Consider the following 19,427-nt stretch of genomic DNA (forward strand, 5'->3'; position numbering starts at 1 on the left):
CTAGTCGTTCAAAACTAAACAAGTAAATTATCTATTTCCTCATCGCAGACACTTCGAAAACGCGAAGAAGCGGGCGCCATTTTGTTGAAAATCGCTACTCACTATCTATCACAGAATAGATAGCGAGTAGCGTAGCCAATCAGAGAACTGCATTCGTGATAGAACACTAGTAGATTTATACTAAATAAATATAGACGTAGGCAGGAGCCCATTACCCTCCTGACGTAGGCGTGTGTGTTTACATGACTAGTTTCTATGCGGAAGAATGTCAAGCTCTTCTGAGTTCTTGCAACTTTCTAAGAGTGTTTTAATTCTTAAGAAACACAGATAAACGACAACTTAACTTCATCGTAAAATGCTTCCCCAATCCTCCCTTGTTTAAAATTCTAGGGAAACACGTCAAAAGGTTTTCGACGTTGTTGAGAAAACAAACCTGTTGGAAATTTTATGTCGCTATCTAACTTTTCAAGGGCTGAGTACAGAAAGGACCTATGCGCATTTTTCGCTAGATCTGATTTTAAGGAACAAGTCATCCAATTTTTATGCACTTAACAATAATTCGTTTCTTTATTGGCTTACTTCCCCATGTAGCCAATCACAGAGCCGGTGGTTTTCAATTGAGTGTCGAAAGTAATTTCGCGTTTACTTTCCGTTTGTTGTATCGTGCTCATGATTGGTTTAAAAAACTCGCGCAACTTTCTCAACCAATGAAAAGCAACTTGGTCTTAAAACTTGGTCGTACCCATTTTCCCGCGCATGGCGCCCGTGACACGTAATGACTTCGAATTCTGATTGGTTCATTGCGCTGTTAAAGCTTTCTGTGATTGGTCAGAGTAATTACGATGATTTTAGTAGCAACGACGACGGCGACGGCAGCGAAAACGTCACTATTAATTAAAAATGAATTTGCATTTTTTTGGTGAAATTTCCTGGAGTTGATTCTTTGAGACCGCACCCAAGTTTAGGAAGAGCAAGAAAAATTTGTCGTTGTGTGTTTACGTCCTCCATAAAACGTCCCATCAGGAAATTTCACGTCCTAGTTGTGCAGTGACGGCAAAGAAATGTACCAAAAAGGGTAATGCACGTGCAGAGTTTTTGTTTTGGTTGTTAAAGCCTGTTGCTTCTCGTTTCTGTCGCCGTTGCTAAAGCTCCCTATGCTAGTCAGCGAACGTTAACAGGGCGAGATCTCTAGCCTCTACATTGTAACGCTCATTAAAACTTACGAGTCTAATTTTGAAGATATTTTGCTTTGAAGTAGACCTACAATAAGATCAATAGCTTCCTCTCTTCTAATAGTTCTTGCTGTTACACATTCAGCGAGAGCTTCGTCAAGCAACACTTTAAATTCGTTTTCGTCAGGAGGTGTGTGCAGCAATCCCTTTTTGCTTCCTATGTCCATTAGCACACTGCGGCAAATCGCGTAATAATTCTGATCTCGAACGGTTCCTTGGCAGAGCTCATTGGGGTGAAAAGACAAGCAATCCTCGTCTGTTTGATCGCATTCATTCACTGCCTTCTTGCTTTCAGCTGTGAAGTAAAGATAAAAATTTATAACTTGCTATTTAATACTCTGTCTAATAACACCAAAAAAAATGTAAATTTGTATAGCCCACAATTCCATGACGAGATGATCAAATACGCTTTACAGTACTGGGACACTCTCCAGATCGAATTGGAATTTGGAAATGTTGGTTTTTGAGGAGAGGGGAAAACCGGAGTACCCGGAAAAAACCTCTCGGAGCAAGGACGAGAATCAACAACAAACTCAAACCACATATGACGCCGAGTCCGGGAATCGAACCCTAGCCAAAGTGGTGGTAGGCGAGTGCTCTCACCACTGCGCCATCCCTGCTCCCCAACACTTGATAGTGAAGAGTTATCTTTCACTGACTTAATCAGTTCTTTTGTATTGTTTCAGTCGTTTCGAATTCTGGACCCTTTACCATGAAACATTATGAACTCTTTATATATTTTGTTTCCTTCACCTTGTCGCACCCACCTGTCCTACACGTTCATGGTACAGAGGACAAACTTTTCTCCCAGTCAGCAAAGGAATTCCTGTTTTATTCGTTAATAAAACTGTTTCTGAACATTAAGGCTCCTACAAAATTTAGCCCGCCCCCCTCCACCCCCCCCCCCCCCACCAAAAGAAATGGAAATTTGACAGTAAGCCAACCCAAATATAACCGCGCGCAGTAAGATAAGTCTTCGAAGTTACCCGTGTGAAATGACGCGTGTTGCACTTCAGTATTAAACCTCAGATCATTGTCCCAGGGCGACAATGATATATTTTCTTTTGCAACGTATGTAAGAAAAGTTTTCTTGTTTTGTGGAAATTACATTCTTATAGCATTTATCAATGTAAGACAAACCTTTTTCGAGTATATACATAGGTTAGAGTGGAAACTTTACATCCTGAAGGGTGTTAGTAAGGGCTATATTCAGCATGTTCATTCAGAGAACAAAATTTGGCGTGCACACCAAACATGCAAGAACGATACTCGAGTGGCACATGCCATACCCTGCAGACTGGCCCGAAAAGGCTACCTTTTTCAGGCTGTAGGTATATAAAGGGGTAGGTATTTCACGAGCTGAAGTACAGAAAAGGGTGGGGAAAAGTGCCTCTTAGTTATTTAAAAGGGTCATTCATTAAGTTAATTCCGAAGGGAAAGAAAAGGGATGCAGTGTTTCTGCTGTATGTATGTGAAAGGGGTGCATTTTATTTCTGTGGAAGATACATGAAACGGTTACATTTCCTGTCAAAAAATCTTAAATGGTATATACAAGTGTAAGGGTTTGAAAGTCAGGGCCAAGCCACTCCACCTTATAAAACTTTGTTTGGTACCTGGACTTGCTACGTCACAATGTATTTTTATTTCTAATTGTTTTCTTTGCTCATCCATAGTTTTGTAATTTGTAATTTTGTAATCTCTCTCGTCAGTGTATTCGCATTGAAACACAACACAGTTGTGTACGCAACATTTTAGTCTCTGAAACATTCTATCAACACATAAATAAATGAAGTTAAAGCCTGCACAGTGCACCCTGGGGGAATATTAGGGCTAGCTTTTATTTTATTACTGTGTAATTACCTTTGGTACTAGAGTCTGAAAGATCAACCACCAAGATGTGGTTTGCATCTACCATCTTCACTGTTCTGTTTGTCATGGCAAAATTGCCTAGGGCAGTTTCTTTCAAATACAATCCCCAATGTTCACGATTGTTTGTCAACTGTTTTGCTATCTTGATAACATGTAAGGCAAGTTTCGCCCTTTCCATCCATGGCTCTGAGAGAAGAGAATCTAAAGGCACTCCGGCATCTTCGATGACAATTGCTCGACCGCAAGCTCCGTAAAACTTGGGGAAAGGCCATCCACTGTCAGCAGGAAACAGCTAATGGACGCACAGATGAAAGAAAAATACTTATAAATGCAGGGAACACATTACCCAACAATTTACAATCTCGTATCCAGAGTCCTCAGGCTTTGTGGCCGGTGGTTAGTCTTGACTTACTTGACTTATTTCCTTGTCCCAAGGGCCGGGAAATGGGCCAGGAGAGATTTCTACTCCTTTAGAAATGAGTTAAAAGGGTTGCTACCACTGAATTTTACAGAATCATTTAGTCAGAGGGGAAGGGGTAATTTTAGATTTCACACAGATATGCAAAGGATTTTCCTGGGATTTAAATGGTCTCAATTCTGAATCTGTAGTTTGGGAGTGGAAAAAGTTTCACTCAGTCGCTTTTGGGTTATAAGACTCAAATGTGTCTTTTCTTTGATTTTTATTTATACATTTGTCTGTATAGCGAACCAGCCATGAACTGCTACTAAAAATAGTTCGTGGGAAAAAATACAGGGAAATGTATGAAAAGTTCAAAACACGACTGGACGCTTTCTGGCACCAGCTACATCCCTCCAATTTTTTCTTAAATTCCTTTTCCTAGTGCCAAAAGTTTCCAACTCATGAATTTTTCAGAAGCGATGTTTTATGAAAATTATTTGCCATCGGATTTCCATACAAACACTGTTATTTCAAGCCTATTTGCCTACTCGTCAAAATGGCGTCCAAAACCATGATAAGGGCTATTATTTGAGTGGAAGGGCTATAGTGCAGTATTTTACATCTTTTATAAGGGTTAGTTTAATTGGCAAATGGGCAAATAGAATGTTTGGTTTTTTCAACAGAGTTGATAACCAAAGGTAATTTGGTCACAGTAAAGAGATTCGAATAGCACTTTGACAGAGGGATTCGCTCTGATGAAAGGCTTATACTTGAAATGTCAGCACTTGAATCTCTTTACTGTGGCCCTGGGAGGGGTACTCCCATACATGTATGTGACCTTAACGGGGATGTGCGGCCCTATAGGGTATGGTTTTCAGGGTGTTTTGTCTTGAACGGGGTATCTAATTCATCACTTTCTGTCTTAAACAGGGTATCCCTACATGACCTAATGACCTAAACAGGATAAGCTTAGATGTCTGTTTATTGGTCTTTTGAAGAACGAAGGATATTTCAATGACTTCAAGTAGATTGTGACTGCCAATGCAATAAAATACAGTAAGAAACTAGTGTATTCGTATTTCATTCTAGTCTTAAACAGGGTATGATTTTGGGTTAAATGTCTTAGACAGGGTCTGAAAATTTCGAATTCTGTCTTAAAGGGGATAAGGAAATCAGAGAATTGTGTCTTTAACAGGGTCAGGGTTTCAAAGCCTGGGCCTCACCTCCCTACCCAAACATCTGTTGAGTACCCCCCCCCCCCCCCCCCAGGACGGTGGCCAAATTACCTTATCAACGCCGTTGACAAACCAAACATTTGTTTCTACTCCCCACTAACGCAGCACCACAGTTTCTTTAGAAACTAACTTCCCCTAATAATTAAATCTATCCAAATAAGCAATAGCTTTGGTTTCATTTGTGCCAATAGCACAGCAAAGTGACGTCTTCCCACCTGAAAGATTATTGGTTCCTGATTCAAGTTCAAAGTCGAGGTTAGCTGAATTGTGTCATTGGCTGATAGATTTCCTTTTGAATTGCTCCCAAAGTATAACTGCTTTACTTTTGTCATCAGCCTTTTAGATGGACACCCCATTGTTTCCAGTAGGGCACTTTTAAGAGAGAAATGAGAAATGTAAAAGCTTGAGCCACTTTATGCTAAATATATTATATATATTTTTTGAATGGGTGTGTGGAATAAGGCCCTAAGTGACTTTTGATGTACGGTCAAATTCTCCTTTCATTTCACAGGCAAATACAAGGCAATTTGGAAGGAGAACCATGCAATTTATCAGAGGTTACTTAGGGCTTTGTTCCAGTCACCCCTGGAAAAAATTATTAAAATTGAAGGGGTGCGTGGAAAAAAACCCTATGTGATTACCTTGTTCTTCCCTTTATCACGAGCAAAGGAGAATTTGACATGAGATCAGATGTCATTTAGGGCTTTTTTCCACGCACCCCTTCATTTGCCCCCTTAAAATAGACTTTCTCCTTTCTACATAGATTTAACTGTCCTTTTGGTCTCAATTGTGATATTATGAGAATGATGTGTTATTCAGTGAGTGACATGGGCATGATTACAAAAAAAAAAAGGAAATCTGAGTGCTCCTTACAGGAGTCAAACCTATGACCTCTCAATTACTAGTTCAGATGCTCTGACTACGGATGGGAACTAGGTCTTTAAGCTAGGATCTTATGACAAACATTGCTCCGAGGGTTTTTCTCCAAGTATGCCAGTTTTCCTCCTCAAAGACCAAGCCAGTTTTCCTCCACAAAAACCAAAATTCCAAAATTCCAATTTGAGCTGGAAACAGTCGATGATCATGAAAGAGCTACTCTGCGGAAGCCACGGAAATTCCCATTCATTTTACTTTTAGTATTTTATTTATTTTTTAAAAAGAAAGTTAATGGTAGTCACTAGTGTGGCTTAAAGTGGCTCACTGGACACTGGTTCATGTCACCTGGTCCAGCCCTACACACATCAGCTTGTGAGTTTGCTTTGTTTTTTTAAATGGCATTTTGTTAGTAGAGTATTTGCAGTACAATAAGGTACAGAGGTTGGCTGTTTTTGCTTGAAAACAGAAGAAAGGCTGGAAAATGCCTCATGGATGGCACAAGTTGAGTAAATATTCAAATGTATATATTAAGCTATATAGTAAACAGCCAGAAAATTAATTATTTATTCATGTCGCTGTTATATTTTGCTGTCCCCTACTCTTTCATGTGCTGTTGAATAAGTTCACTATTGTTGTGATAAAGAGAAACGGACCACAATACTGAAAGCTGCATGAAAGCATTAATGAAAATGCTTCAATGTACTACATTATAACAAAGCTTTGAAGCCTTACTTCAGTCCAAAAAGACCTCCCTTATGATCTCAGGTAATTTTTAACAGCTTCAAATGGCTCTATTATGACCATTTCTGTGCAAATCTCTGCCATTAACATGATCTCTGCCATTAAGAGGATGGCCCTTTGAAATAGCCATTTAGAGATGATAAAACAAAATCGATACTTTTCTGGTGATCTTAGTAGAAAAAGGATAGTAAAGTTGTTTGTTGGCGGTAAGCTTTGTGCCTGCGACGCAGACTACATCTCTAGTAATGTACCTTGCCTACCTTTCTATAGATGAAGGATTAAGAAATGACTTCCAAACGACCTCTTGAACGTTGCATGGAGCATTTATCTTTCCTACAAGGCTGCATAATTCATTATCTAGTTTGTAAAACTCACTAGCATTTCCAAAATGCTTTATGGAAATGTGTTCCTTGTTCCACAGGCTTTGGGCTCTTGGTTTCCACTTGTCTCCGAGTACAGTCTCCTTTTTGCGGCGTAATTTAACCGTGTTTTCTAGAATCCCCTCACAGATGGATTTATTTCGTCCAAAGCAAACAGGACAATGATTGATTCCAAGTTGATCTTTGGTAAGTCGGACGTCCACGAACTCATATCGTGGTCCGAATTCTAGGATCGGACTGCTTCGAAGTTTTAATATGGTTATGAAGGCTATCAAAGTAACGGCAAAAACTACTGCCATAAAACTGGTACCTCGCCATCTCTTCGGTATGAAATAAGCGAGAACAAGGCGCCACATTATGCATGGCAAGGCATTTCAACAAGGCACTGACACCGTAATCCCCGTAATGCGTCAAACCAGCTGCCTAGACCAACAAAGCCGGCCACTGTTTTGCAGTTTAAGATTGCAGTAGTTCCGGTCTTCCAGGATCGCTACCTTTTAAATGAACTAGAATGAAAGCTCTAGGAAATGATGAGGATGAACCCAGTGCGCTTTTGTACCGATGCCGTGGAAAATCGAGGAAAATGAAGATGTTTACGGGTCATTTTTATATGAAAAATGGGCGCTGAAAATGTATTCACTGCGATTTCAGCCAGGCGCAGTTATTTATCACATGAAATCGAGGCTACTCCAACAAGCACCTGTTTTGCGTTCGACACTTATGTAAAAAAAACTTTGGCTTTTTAATGTAGCTTTTGCCGAAATGGCTTCAAATTCCTGTCAGACTTTTTCTAGAAGCAAAGAAGTAAATAGGGAAGGCGATGGTGAAGAAGACGATGTGGAAGAAATGCTTGATCCCCGTGTGAAGGTCAGATAATCCTCACGTATTATGATTTTAGCTACTAGCTGATTGCTGTGAATTTTGTTATTTACAGCGTTATAAAGCTACGGTTGGTGAATGTTAATAACGTATTTTTGACAATTTTGTGGTTATTTCTAGCAAAAACAGTACTATATTTTGTTTATTTCAGGGGGAACTCGATCGGTTAAACTCCTCCACGGCAGAAATTAACCGTTTAGAGCAAGACCTTGAGGTATTAAGCTTACATTGTTTCGTTGCTAAAATTAGCTCCCATCTAAGCTTATGTTTGTGAAATAGATATCAGCTTATGCATATATATACGTCCTTGGCATTCAAAGGTTTAAATATAGTGCGGTATATAGTACAAAGAGTATCTTACGAATTTAAGCACTAACAATTTCAAGCTAAATTATATAAAAATATGCAAAAAGCCTCCCTGCCGGCTTGATACTGTCAATTATAAATAAAATTAAGAAAAATTGAAGTAAAATCTAACAAAGAATAGATGTTTTTATATGAATTAAAGACCAGTTTACAATTGCTATGATTTGTCGGCCCAACAGTCTTAGAGCACAAATCATGCTTGTGTTTTGATTTCCACGACGTTTTATTTTGAACTTTGATTGATGTGGCGGTGTCTTCCAGATTGTGGAAATGAGATATATGGAATTAGGCCAATTTTCTTTTCACAGATCAGTTATAAATTAGGTGCCAAAATACACATACAATTTGAGCTCTGGAACTGTCGGGCCAACTGATCCTGGGCGGAATAATTGTAGCCTGTAAAGTGGCCTTGAAATCTACCAATTTCACAGCATGTGATGCAATCAGTGAATATGTATATCATAACCTCCAGTAATAATTTTGTAAGACTAGTTGTAATCAAAGATTAGGGAGTAATTAGGGAGAAACCACAATATGACGTCTTTCAAAATGGCGACGAAAAGATGAACGTTACATACGTCGAACAAAAAGATCTGCTGGTATGCAGTCAGGACACACATGTGACAACACAGTCACACCAACAGATAAGTATGCATCTCCGTCAAACACAACTAGCAGCTGAAATGTCAACATCATTTTCTCAAGTGGCTAGTTACCATGGTGAGCAATAACAGTCACCTTAAAAGTATATTTTAATATTTCAGGAACTTCAAGCAGCCTTTAGGCAGACCCTGACAGAGTCAGCATATGTTCTTAAAAGTCAAGCAGTTTTCTTAGGAAAGTGCGTTAATCATGCACGACCTTATTATGATGCTGTACGGAAGGCGAAACAGGTTTGAGCTCAATAAAGTAGAAGCTACTGACAACATGTCTATTGTGACAGTCATGTGTGGGTACTCAAATGTACAGCCATACATGTAGAATGTTTGAGTAACACACAAGACTTTTGTTTGTACTTCTTGAGTTTGTTGCTGTAGAAATGTCCCCACCCCCCCCCCCCCCACCCTCCAACTGTCTGGAAATTTGAATATGGGCCACACAGAGACAATCCAGAGATGCATGTACATGTGTTGTAGGTTAAAATGAATCTGGGCTAAAATGATTTCAACCTAGGTTGATTTGTATTTTCCTTTGTTAAGGTTGGCTAATTTACATCTGAAACGAAGGAAAATACAAATCAACCTACATGAAGGTTGAAATCATTTTAACCTGGGATTCCTTTTTACCTACAACACATGCAATAATGAAAAATGGAAAAATTGATTAAATATTACTAACAGTTTTGGCATAAATGCCAAGATTTTAATGAAAATTTATGTTGAAATTTGATGAAGGGATGAAATTTAATTAAAATATGATGAAGTAGGTAAGTAAGATGAAAGATGAAATTTGGTTTAAGTTGTGATCTGTTTGATGAAAATGACAGGTTTGATGAAATAGTTTTAATTAATGTAGACGAGCTGTCAGAGTTGCCACTGTTTGCATTTCTGGACATGTTTACTCAACTCATGAACAGGCCTGAAGTGCAACTTTACGTTGCTTAATTTACAAAACCTGGTGAGGCATTTTGAATTCCCAAAGTTTTAAAATCATCACACAATTGGCATTCGAGTACCAATGTTGTCTCAGATTGGGCTTTCTTGACATAACTTAATATTAAGATGTAAAATTTTACTGTTTATTAAAGTTTGCATGATTGAGTCAATAGACCCTTCTCCAAAATGGCAGCCAAAAAATTATCCAAATAAGTTAAAATAAAAAATGTATACCAGCACTAGAAAGAGCAGTTTTACTTTAGTAACCCTGCAAAGGTTCAGCATATCAGGAGTAAATATATCAGCTGAGAAAATGTAAGTTGAAAAATGAAAAATTTACTGATGTTTGTATCAGGTCATACCCCCAGTCATACAAACGTCTGTAAATTTGTCAGTTCCTAAGCTGATATAACACCTAATATGCTGAAACTTTGCAAGGTTACTAAAGTTAAGGTGCTGATCTTTTCAGTGCCGGTATCAGTTTTTCATTCAGTTCAATTTTAACTCATTCAAAACTGTTTCCACCATTTTGGAGAAGGATCTATTCAAGGAATGTATAGACCATAAAACAATGTCATAAAATGTTTAAAACTCAAGTGGAACGATGAGCCACAGGCGAGTGGTTTCACTACCAAGATTTGAACATTTTAAGGCATCATTTTATGGTCTATACTCTAAAAAACTGCCATTTACTTGTCTTTTACAATAACGTAGGAAAAGTAAGAGCAGAATTGGCTTTATTTTCCATTAAAAAAGTGTTCTCATTACATCTGGCGTCATTTATATTGTCTATACTCTTATTGATGATAGTTACAAGCCAATCTGTAGGGGTATCAAATGGTCCCATTCAATTTAAAAGTGCTCGCAAAATTTGGCCTTTGCTCGAATTGCTCGCAAAAATTACACAGGAGCTCGCTTGCTCGTGCTTGCGAAATTTTTGCAACTGCTCGCATGCTCGCATTTTCGTTACCATGCACTTGATTGCTTGAAATTTCGTTAATCCTGCTTTGTATTTTTATACATATAAGAAACGATAAATCAGTTATGATTAGAAAGAGATGGAAAACTTTAGATGGTGGGTTTTGGATCTAGTAGATCTCCTTGAGAGCTCTTGAAGTTCTTGAGCGTCCACCCTGACTGACTACGTTATCTAATTTGGCATCAACCAGGGCACAATTGGCTGTGAGATGCTGGGACTGGTTGAACAGCCCTTGGTTTCCACCTATTGTTCTGTTTTGGAGGTGTCAGCCAGATTATTAGCTATTACTTTGCGCAAAACAAAGTATTCTATTAATAAAAGAGAGATTCCGGCCAGTGGAAAATTTACGAAATGCTCAAAGTGCTCGCTGCTCGACATCTGTATTTTTCTAAATTGCTCACTGCTCGCCACCTGTATTTTCTAAAAAGCTCGCTGCTTGCAAGAAAAATTAGACAACTGCTTGTGCTCGCAAAAATAAACACACTGCTCGCATGCTTGCAAGGACCATTCGATACCCCTATCAGTGTGTAAGAATTTTGACAGTTAATGTAAAAATTTATTGAATACATTTCTTTCCCATAGTCCCAGATAGACACTCAAAAGGCAGCTTTGAAATATGAGAGAGCTTGCAGTTCCCACCAGGCTGCCAAGAAAATGCTGACCATAGCTGAACAAAAACTAGTCTCTACATCCAAAGAACATAAAGTGCTGGATCCTACATGGCAGGAAATGCTAAATCAAGCTGTTCTCAAGGTTGGGCAACGGTGTACATATACATTGTCAGAGCTGTCATTAAGGGCCGTAACCTGTAACACCTGTTACGGCTGAATAACCTTCAAAGAACCTTGATGTTACGGCTGATCTTGATGGTTGAAGGGTTATTTTATTCAGAAATTAACAACACTGTTACGGGTGAGAAGCTTAATGCAACATGTGGCTGAAAACTTAATGACAGCCCTGACTGTTGATTTTCTGTTAACTATTAATGTTGGGAATCCTGTGGCAGGAATGCTGCATCAAGTCATTCTCAAGGATGGGAATCCTGTGTGTTTCCTTCTTGAATTATGGTTAGGTGCTCTTTGTAATTACCTGTACAATAATTGTACACTGCCGGGCAATTACAAAGAGTTGGGGGTTAGTTTCTAAAGAACCTGTGGTGTTAAATCAGTGGAGAGTGGAAACGAGTGTTTGGTTTGTTAACAGAGTTGATAACGCCAAATATCCTTAAGTATCAACCCTGTTGATAAAACCAAACACTCATAATTACACAGAGCACCTAACAACGACATTTGATCCACTTCCCTGCACCCATTCATGATTTCGCAATATTTTGAGTTTGTTTTTCTCGAAAACAGTTAGTGCAAACCAGCAAAAAAATATGAAGGCATTATAATTAATAAGCGTAAATGATGGCACATGCAAAAAATCAGGCAGTTTTGATTTAAAAGAATTCTGACCTAAATTGTCACTTAGGAGACTTTTCCACAAGCCTCTTCAATTATTGTTCTCTTGTTAAAAATGAACCACTTTTGAAATTCCTCTAACTTTAATGCAGGGTGCTTATTGGGGACATTAACCAGCTATTACTGGAATTTGTAAATGCTGGTTTTGAGAGGGAAAAACTGGGGAACTGGAGCAAAGAATCTTGCCTAGCAAGGAGTCAGTAACATAACTCAACAAACTCAACACTCTCATGCAGACTCAGGAAATTGAATTTAACCAACAACGACAAAATAGAACATGGGCCAAATTGGTGAAAGACAATGCACTCCTTGCTTCCTTGAAAAATTAATTCTCAGGGGTGTTATGTTTCTGATCGATTGTCTGTTTGCTCTGTCAGGTAATGGATTCTGATAAGGATCGAGCTCTGAGCGAAAAAGAACATCTAGATACAGCTCGGGCATTCAGTGAAGCTGGGAACAAAGTGACAGAACTGAGAACAAAACTAAAGTCTGCTATTAACAAATCCAGGTACAGAGAATGTTACACTTGTTATATGTAACTTACTGGAGTTAGTAAACACCCAATGTAACTACTCAAACTATTTAGTTTTAATTGAACTCAATCGAACCTAATCGAATGATTGTGTTCGATTGTTTGGTTTTTATTGAACTCAATCAAATAGATCTAATTGAACCATTGGGTTGGATTGAGTTTGGCAATCGAACACAATCAAACCAAAAGAGTTGTGGGAGAGTTCAACTGCATTCGATTTCCGAGCCCATCACTCGAATTAAGAAGAATTTTGAAGTCTTTTTTAGCATACAAGAACAACAAAGAATTAGGTGAAATGAACAAATAGATTTTATGATCTGCTACTGTTATAATTTTTAATCATTTTCAATCGAATGTATGCCAACTTGGTCATCAAACCTAATCGAACTCAATGAACTTCAATGAAGTTCGATTTAGCTTGATATTTTGAAAAGTTCTGTAAATGAAACATTTGATTTGGTTTGAGTAGCTTCATCGGGTAAACAAGATTTTGTTGGCGATGACTGGACCACGCCCAGTGTTCCCTTCTGCTAATATGACTGAGGAGTGGTCATCGATATCTAAAGCTGAGCATTTTGTTACCCAAAGTGTCTTTTATTTCGCATTGTTTTTCTATCAACTCAGTTATTGTGCGAAACATTTCATTTAAAACCGAGTGTGTTACAAATGCTTGTGACACACCATCGAAATTAACAGTCGTATAATTGAATCTATTTTGAGATGTACCAGTAATTTAAATCTTGCAGTAAACCAGTGTGTACAGTGCAGGCCAGAATTAAGCGAACTCCTCAGACGCGTTCTTGACGCAGCAAAAACGCATATGCGCGTATTTTTAGACTCGTCTAAATGTGCGTGTTTTTGCCATTGTAGTAATGGCTATGCAAGTGGTCAATTCAGATTCAAATGCACTTAATTAGATTACTTCCATTAAAAGGTATTCAAGACACATTGCTCATTGTGGTTCTGAAGGGCTGAGAGTTTGACCGTCGTATGTCGAGTTTAAGGTGGATTTTTTAGATTAAATTTAGTTAGAGGACATCACTCTGTGTTGTTTTCCGCTGGTTGATGCTAAAATTTTGAAGAGAAACATTATTATTATTATTATTATTATTATTACTATTACTAGAATTTTAGAATTTGTGAATGAATAGTGTTTCGATTAATTAATTGGATTTTTTGTAACAGCGGGTTGATTGTAAATAGGATTTTAATTGAGGTTTTGTAATAAAGATTTTTTTATTATTATTTTTTTATAAAATTACTATTACTATTATTATTATTATTATTATTATTATTAAAAAATGCCACTGTTGTTATTTCAGGCCGTATTTTGATTTGAAGATGAAGTATGATCAAATATTAGAGGTAACTAATAATTGTGTACACTCATATGTAGAACTTACTACATAATACATCATTCTCATTCATTCACCAGGCTTAAACTATATTTCTATTATATTTTTGGCTGACTAGATCCTTTACAGTTCTTGCGTATACCTGCAGCATTTCGTTTGCGGTTCCTTGCATTTTATTCTTAAAATAAACAATCACATTTATTCCAAATGAAGTACAGTGGAATCTCTCCTTACGGACACCTCTTGAATACGGACACCTCTCTATTACGGACAGTTCACTTGGTCCATGAGAGACTGAAATCCATATAAAGCCTACCTCTCTAAAACGGACACCTCTATAATGCGGACACTTATTCCTGTCCCCTTGGTGTCCGTAATAAAGAGGTTTGACTGTATTATTTTGAACGTCAGCAAGAGGGAAGGTTTCCGTTTTCTCGCCTCGGTGATGTTCATTCACCATCATGATCTTGGCATTATTTTAAAAAATAATTGAATTGTTTGGCTTCAATTATTTTGTTTATGCGTTAGTTTCATTTTGTCTGCCTTAGTTGTTGCGCTAACATTTAATAATACCTAACTTTCTTTTTCTAGGCTCATAAGCGACAAGTTGAACTCACTCAAGAAAGTCTCCAAGAGGCAAAACAAAAATACTCGTTAGCCCTGAAAAACTTGGAAGGAATCAGCGAAGAAATTCACGAGATGCGAAGAAGTCGTGATAGCCTGGACACCATTTTACACGAGCGAGAAGAGGGGGTTGGGGCAGAGTCTCCAGTTGGCGATCTATCACGTGACGCGGGACCTCAGGCAGAGAACTACTTTGGATCGACGCCAAACAAGCCCGCTTATGGATTCAAAATTGCGTTGGTTGCGGCTTCGAGGAAGGTCGAAAAGCCAGCCAACGTAGTCACGGTTGGGCTGCCTGTGGGGGAGAGGGATGGGGACCCTGAGGGATGCAGTTCTTTTGATGAGCAACAACTGGGTGTTTTGAGTAAATGTGAAGAGTTGTCTGGCGAGAGAGGCAGTGAATTGGGGGCTGTTAGGAACCAAGAAGGGGATGGTACAATAGCGTTGGAAGATCAAAAGGACTCTGTGGCAGTTGAAAACAGACTCAGTGAAACTCACTGTGAATCTGGGATTTCTGAATCCGGTTTGGATCAGGTTTGTCAGGGTGAGAGGGCCGTAGTTCCTATTAGTAGCTGTGAGGCCGTGGATGGTAATGGAGAGAAAGCGAGTGCGGTGCAAGATACTCATTTGCCTGATAGAAAAGAGCAGTATACAGAACGTCTACCGAGTGCTGATAAGACGGGTGTGACGAATGACCATTTGACCGACGGAGAGCAGTTGAGTAGCGCGGTTGAGGGTAAGTTAGATCACGCTGATGGAACTGGAATTCAAGAATCAGTGACAGAGAACGCTTCGGTCAGAAATGCCCAAGAACAGGAAAGTAAAACTGAAGATGTAAATGAAACTGATGCTGATCAGCATTCGGTTGACAGAGAGGAATCGAACGCGATTGATGAAGCTAGTAAATCAGATCACATTGGTGAAATTGAGAGCCAAGAAACATTGACGGAGAATGCTTCTGTTACAGACTCTAAACAACAGACAAGCGAAACTCAAGATGCAAATGAAAATGACGTTAATCAGCATTCGGTTGCCAGAGAAAAATCGAACACGATTGATGAAGCTAGTAAATCAGATCATACTGATGAAACTGAGAGCCAAGAATCATTGACGGAGAATGCTTCTGTTACAGACTCTAAGCAACAGACAAGCGAAACTGAAGATGTAAATGAAAATGATACCAATCATTATTCGTTTGACAGAGAGGAAACGAACGCGATGGATAAAGCTAGAAAGTCAGATCACATTGGTGCGGAAACTGAGGCCCGAGAATCATTGAGAGAAAATGCTTTTGTTAAAGACACTAAGCAACAGACAAGTGAAACCGAAGATGTAAATGAAAATGATACTAATCATTATTCGTTTGACAGAGAGGAAACGAAAGCGATGAATGAAGCTAGGAAGTCAGATCATATTGGTGCGGAAACTGAGACCCAAGAATCATCGACAGAAAGCACTTTTGTTAGCAATTCTCACGGACAGAAAAGTGAAGACGAGGCTGTTGACATTATGTCAAGTAGGATACAGCCGGCGGAGAGAAATTGAGTATTGGGATTTTTCACGACAGCCAGTCAGATTTCTTAGATGAAACTGCGATTGAAGAATCCCTAACGGAAAACGTTTCCGTAGAGAAAAGTAAAATTGAGGCTGAGATTGAAAATGCTACGTAACAGAATTTGGCTTACAGGGAGAAATTGATTAGCACGATTAAGGATGATGCCGACTCAGATAGTATTGATGGGGCTGCGATATCGAAATCGTGCACAGTTACAAATTCCCTGGAGCAGAAGAGGTAGTTGTAGTCTCCTTCGCAGCCGCCGTTTGGGATCGTCACGCAACGAGTTTGGGAGGGAGCGTGTTGCGTGACGAGCCCCAAACGACGGCTGCGAAGGGGTCTTGGGTAGTTGAAGGTGCGAATGAAAATCTTGCGAATCAACCAGTAGTGTACCAGCTCTCGAAAGCTTGTAATTGTCTGCTATTGTTTTTAGGGTTGAAGGGGGGGGGGGGGGTATTGTTCTGTTGTCTGTTCTATTGTTTTGTAGAAGAATTGCAAGCCAATCACGTGAGAGCTACCACGTCGCCCGAATCAACAGTCGACGGACAGACTGAGATGAAATTGAGTAGTGTGAGTGGTATTCTTAGGGTACACTATCTGCAAGGCTTAAATCGCCTCAGAAATTCGGATTTAGTTTCAAAGAAAATCCAAAGTTTTCTTTGTCAAAATGTAGCTTAAAGTTTCCTAGCACAGGAAATGAATTAGGGGCTTTCAGATCAAAGTACGATTAGGACTTTCAAATTTCAAATCAGTCACATCCCCAGAACTAGCGCTCCTTCCCGCTGTTTACCAGCAGACAAGGAGACCTTAGATCCCTGTGGCAAGCGGTTATCTAAACCACGCAAACTAGATTTTAGACATTCGTATTTGTAGTCAAATCGAAAGGTCCTCGGTAACCTTTCGTTTACGGATTGGCAAATATCTCAAAGGAGGGTTAACAGCCAGCAACAGCTCGTAAATTCGGCGAATAGAATTCCGTTTTCTAAAACTTTAGGCAACTCAAATTTTCAGCTAAATCATCCGAACAGGTCAAAGTGTATTAGCTTCGACTGATTTACCTTTAAAAGGCCACAAATTAACCTGGGACACATGAGACAACATTTTTAGTGTTTTTTTTTTTTTTTTTAATGTTCTCGCTGGGTCAAACGCTGAGACTTTTCTGTCTTTTTGTGCGGCGTGGCCTAGTGTTTAGCGCACCGGACTTGTAATACGGAAGCCCCAGGTTCAAGTCCCGCTCTGACCACTTGGATTTGTTTCACGGTAGCTCCGTTTTCAAATCCAAGGCCACGCTTTGTAAATGGCCAACTGGTTTGCCTCCCACCAGTTGGGATTTTTGACAAATGTTATGTTCAATTTGTATATTTATTTTACTGATTTATTTGTGTCTTCAATTAGTGCTACGGTGCTAAATACGAAGACACTTAAATAAAGTCATTTTTTTGTCACAAGGCATCGAAGAAGAAGAGAAATTACGGCGTTCAAAAAACCTGCTGGATTGAAATTTGAATGAGCTTACTCGATCCTTCAGTTTAATAAGGTTTATTTAAAACTGAAAGTTTATTGGGTGTTATCTTATTTATTGCTTAATGTAAAAACATTTTAAAGTTTATTTCAGACGGTCAACCGTTCACAGGGTTAAACAATTTAATAATGTAGTTTCTAGGATAGAGCGGTTTTCAATCGAGTGTCGTAAAACGAAAACCAAAATAATTGCTCTGACCAATCACAACAGGTGTAAACAGCGCAACGAGCCAATCAGAATTCAAAGCAAATGCATGTTACCGGCGCCAAGCGCGGGAAAACGCGTGCGGCGAAGGCACGATTGGTTATGGTTTTGCATCTTATTGGTTGAGAAAGTGGCGCGAGTTTTATCAACCAATCACAAAGCATAGTAATGCAAAACCAAAGCAAAAGCGCAATTACTTTCGACACTCAATTGAAAACCGCTCTAATGTAGTTTCTAGGATATATACATATCTACCTGGTTTTTAGAAAATAGGCGCGCTCAAGGCATGCTTCTGTGAGAGTGTCAATATAAGAACAAAAGGTTGCGTTGTCTTTTTTTTCCCTTCCTCTTTCTTCTCTCTTTTACATCATTTTGAACCTCGGGTCAAAAAACCCGTGATTCGTCGTTTCTCGAAAAGCGCTAAAATTTTCATCGACCACCTTTTCGAAAATTCGGGTAGAATAATATATAGTGAAAAAATTAAGTGTAAGAAATACTAGCTAAAGCTATATTTATTTACTTGCAAAGTGTAAAGGTTGATTTAAATTATTTAGTGTTATAAATTACTGGAAAGGCAGCTTAAAAATGCCATTTGTCAAGGGAATCGATTGAGTTATTTCATTTCCCTGTTTAAGCTGTATAGAGCGTTTTCATTCACGTGACTACCGGCCATACTGGTTTACTGAAACTAAAGAAAGTATTTGCATAAAAATAGAGTTTTAATAGAGGTTTAGTTTGAGACACCAACATGGCCTCCCTTTCTTTGTTTTGGGACACCAACATGGCCGCCGTGACGTCATGTGAAAACGCTATTTTCATTGTATATAATTATTTTATCTGTAAATAATGTGTATGAGTCACGTGGACAACACTTCCAGTGCTTGTGATTGGAAAAGAGCCTCGAAAAGAGCTGCTAAGATAGGTTTTATATGAATGGTTGGTGATTAATATTTTTAAATTAAAATTTCTCCTCACAATATGACTATTTGATTGAGCATAGAGGTCGTGAGAATAAAAGAGATGATCAACAACGATGAAATGTCTTGATTTTAAAGAAGTTCTCTCAACTGGTACCATAAGAAAAACATGAGAATAGTGAGGAGAATTTGTATGTTGATACTGGGGCTTAAGGACGGTGCCTACTTTTGTTACTGCGCATACATTCTGCGCATCTCGAGATACTCGGGTTTCGTATTGGTGGTGTCTACTTTTACCTGTATATTTTTGCGCGGTTTCATACTGTGCGGAGAAAGCAGAACTTATCAAGTGCTCTTGGTATCCAAAAAGAAAATTGGGGGTAGCCATACAATTTTCAGAGATAATAAAGCTTCAATGTGGAAAAAAACGCCATACATTGCTTTGTTCTTTAATGCTTTTTTGAATTTTTGTTGCTTAATCATCTCTAAAAAATGCCTGGTTACCCCTAATTTTCTTTCTTGATTCCAATAGCCCTTGCTAAGATACGCTTTTCGCGCATAGTCATAAACCGCGCAAAAATACTTTCTATATTAGTAGGCACCGTCCTTAAAGGGTTGAAACAGATGACATTCAGAGGCTAAAAAGTTAGAATCACCTTGACATAGCAATTTTATTGGGGAAATAAAGAATTAAATTGTAAGT

At 38.7% G+C, this 19,427-nt stretch overlaps 2 protein-coding genes and 1 long non-coding RNA gene across 3 annotated transcripts in view; 1 reads left to right on the top strand and 2 right to left on the bottom strand.

The window, feature by feature from the left end:
• The window catches only part of LOC146483171 (uncharacterized), a 221,800-nt gene that overhangs the window by 100,616 nt on the left and 101,757 nt on the right, over positions 1-19,427 (bottom strand). The window lies entirely within an intron of this gene.
• On the bottom strand, positions 230-7,358 carry LOC146483177 (divergent protein kinase domain 2A-like). The gene is made up of 4 exons (XM_085106405.1): positions 6,614-7,358; positions 4,952-5,108; positions 3,093-3,393; positions 230-1,527 (listed from the first exon to the last, which is right to left on the bottom strand). Exons 1-4 carry the CDS (start codon positions 7,087-7,089, stop codon positions 1,220-1,222), a joined length of 1,242 nt encoding a protein of 413 aa, XP_084962531.1. The 5' UTR covers positions 7,090-7,358; the 3' UTR covers positions 230-1,219.
• Positions 7,446-18,864, top strand: LOC146483178 (uncharacterized). The gene is made up of 7 exons (XM_085106383.1): positions 7,446-7,600; positions 7,764-7,826; positions 8,743-8,871; positions 11,135-11,305; positions 12,393-12,523; positions 13,870-13,912; positions 14,494-18,864. Exons 1-7 carry the CDS (start codon positions 7,496-7,498, stop codon positions 16,069-16,071), a joined length of 2,220 nt encoding a protein of 739 aa, XP_084962509.1. The 5' UTR covers positions 7,446-7,495; the 3' UTR covers positions 16,072-18,864.

The sequence above is a fragment of the Pavona decussata genome, unplaced genomic scaffold, assembly GCF_977016875.1.
Source record: "Pavona decussata unplaced genomic scaffold, jaPavDecu1.1 SCAFFOLD_40, whole genome shotgun sequence".
Lineage (NCBI taxonomy): Eukaryota > Metazoa > Cnidaria > Anthozoa > Scleractinia > Agariciidae > Pavona > Pavona decussata.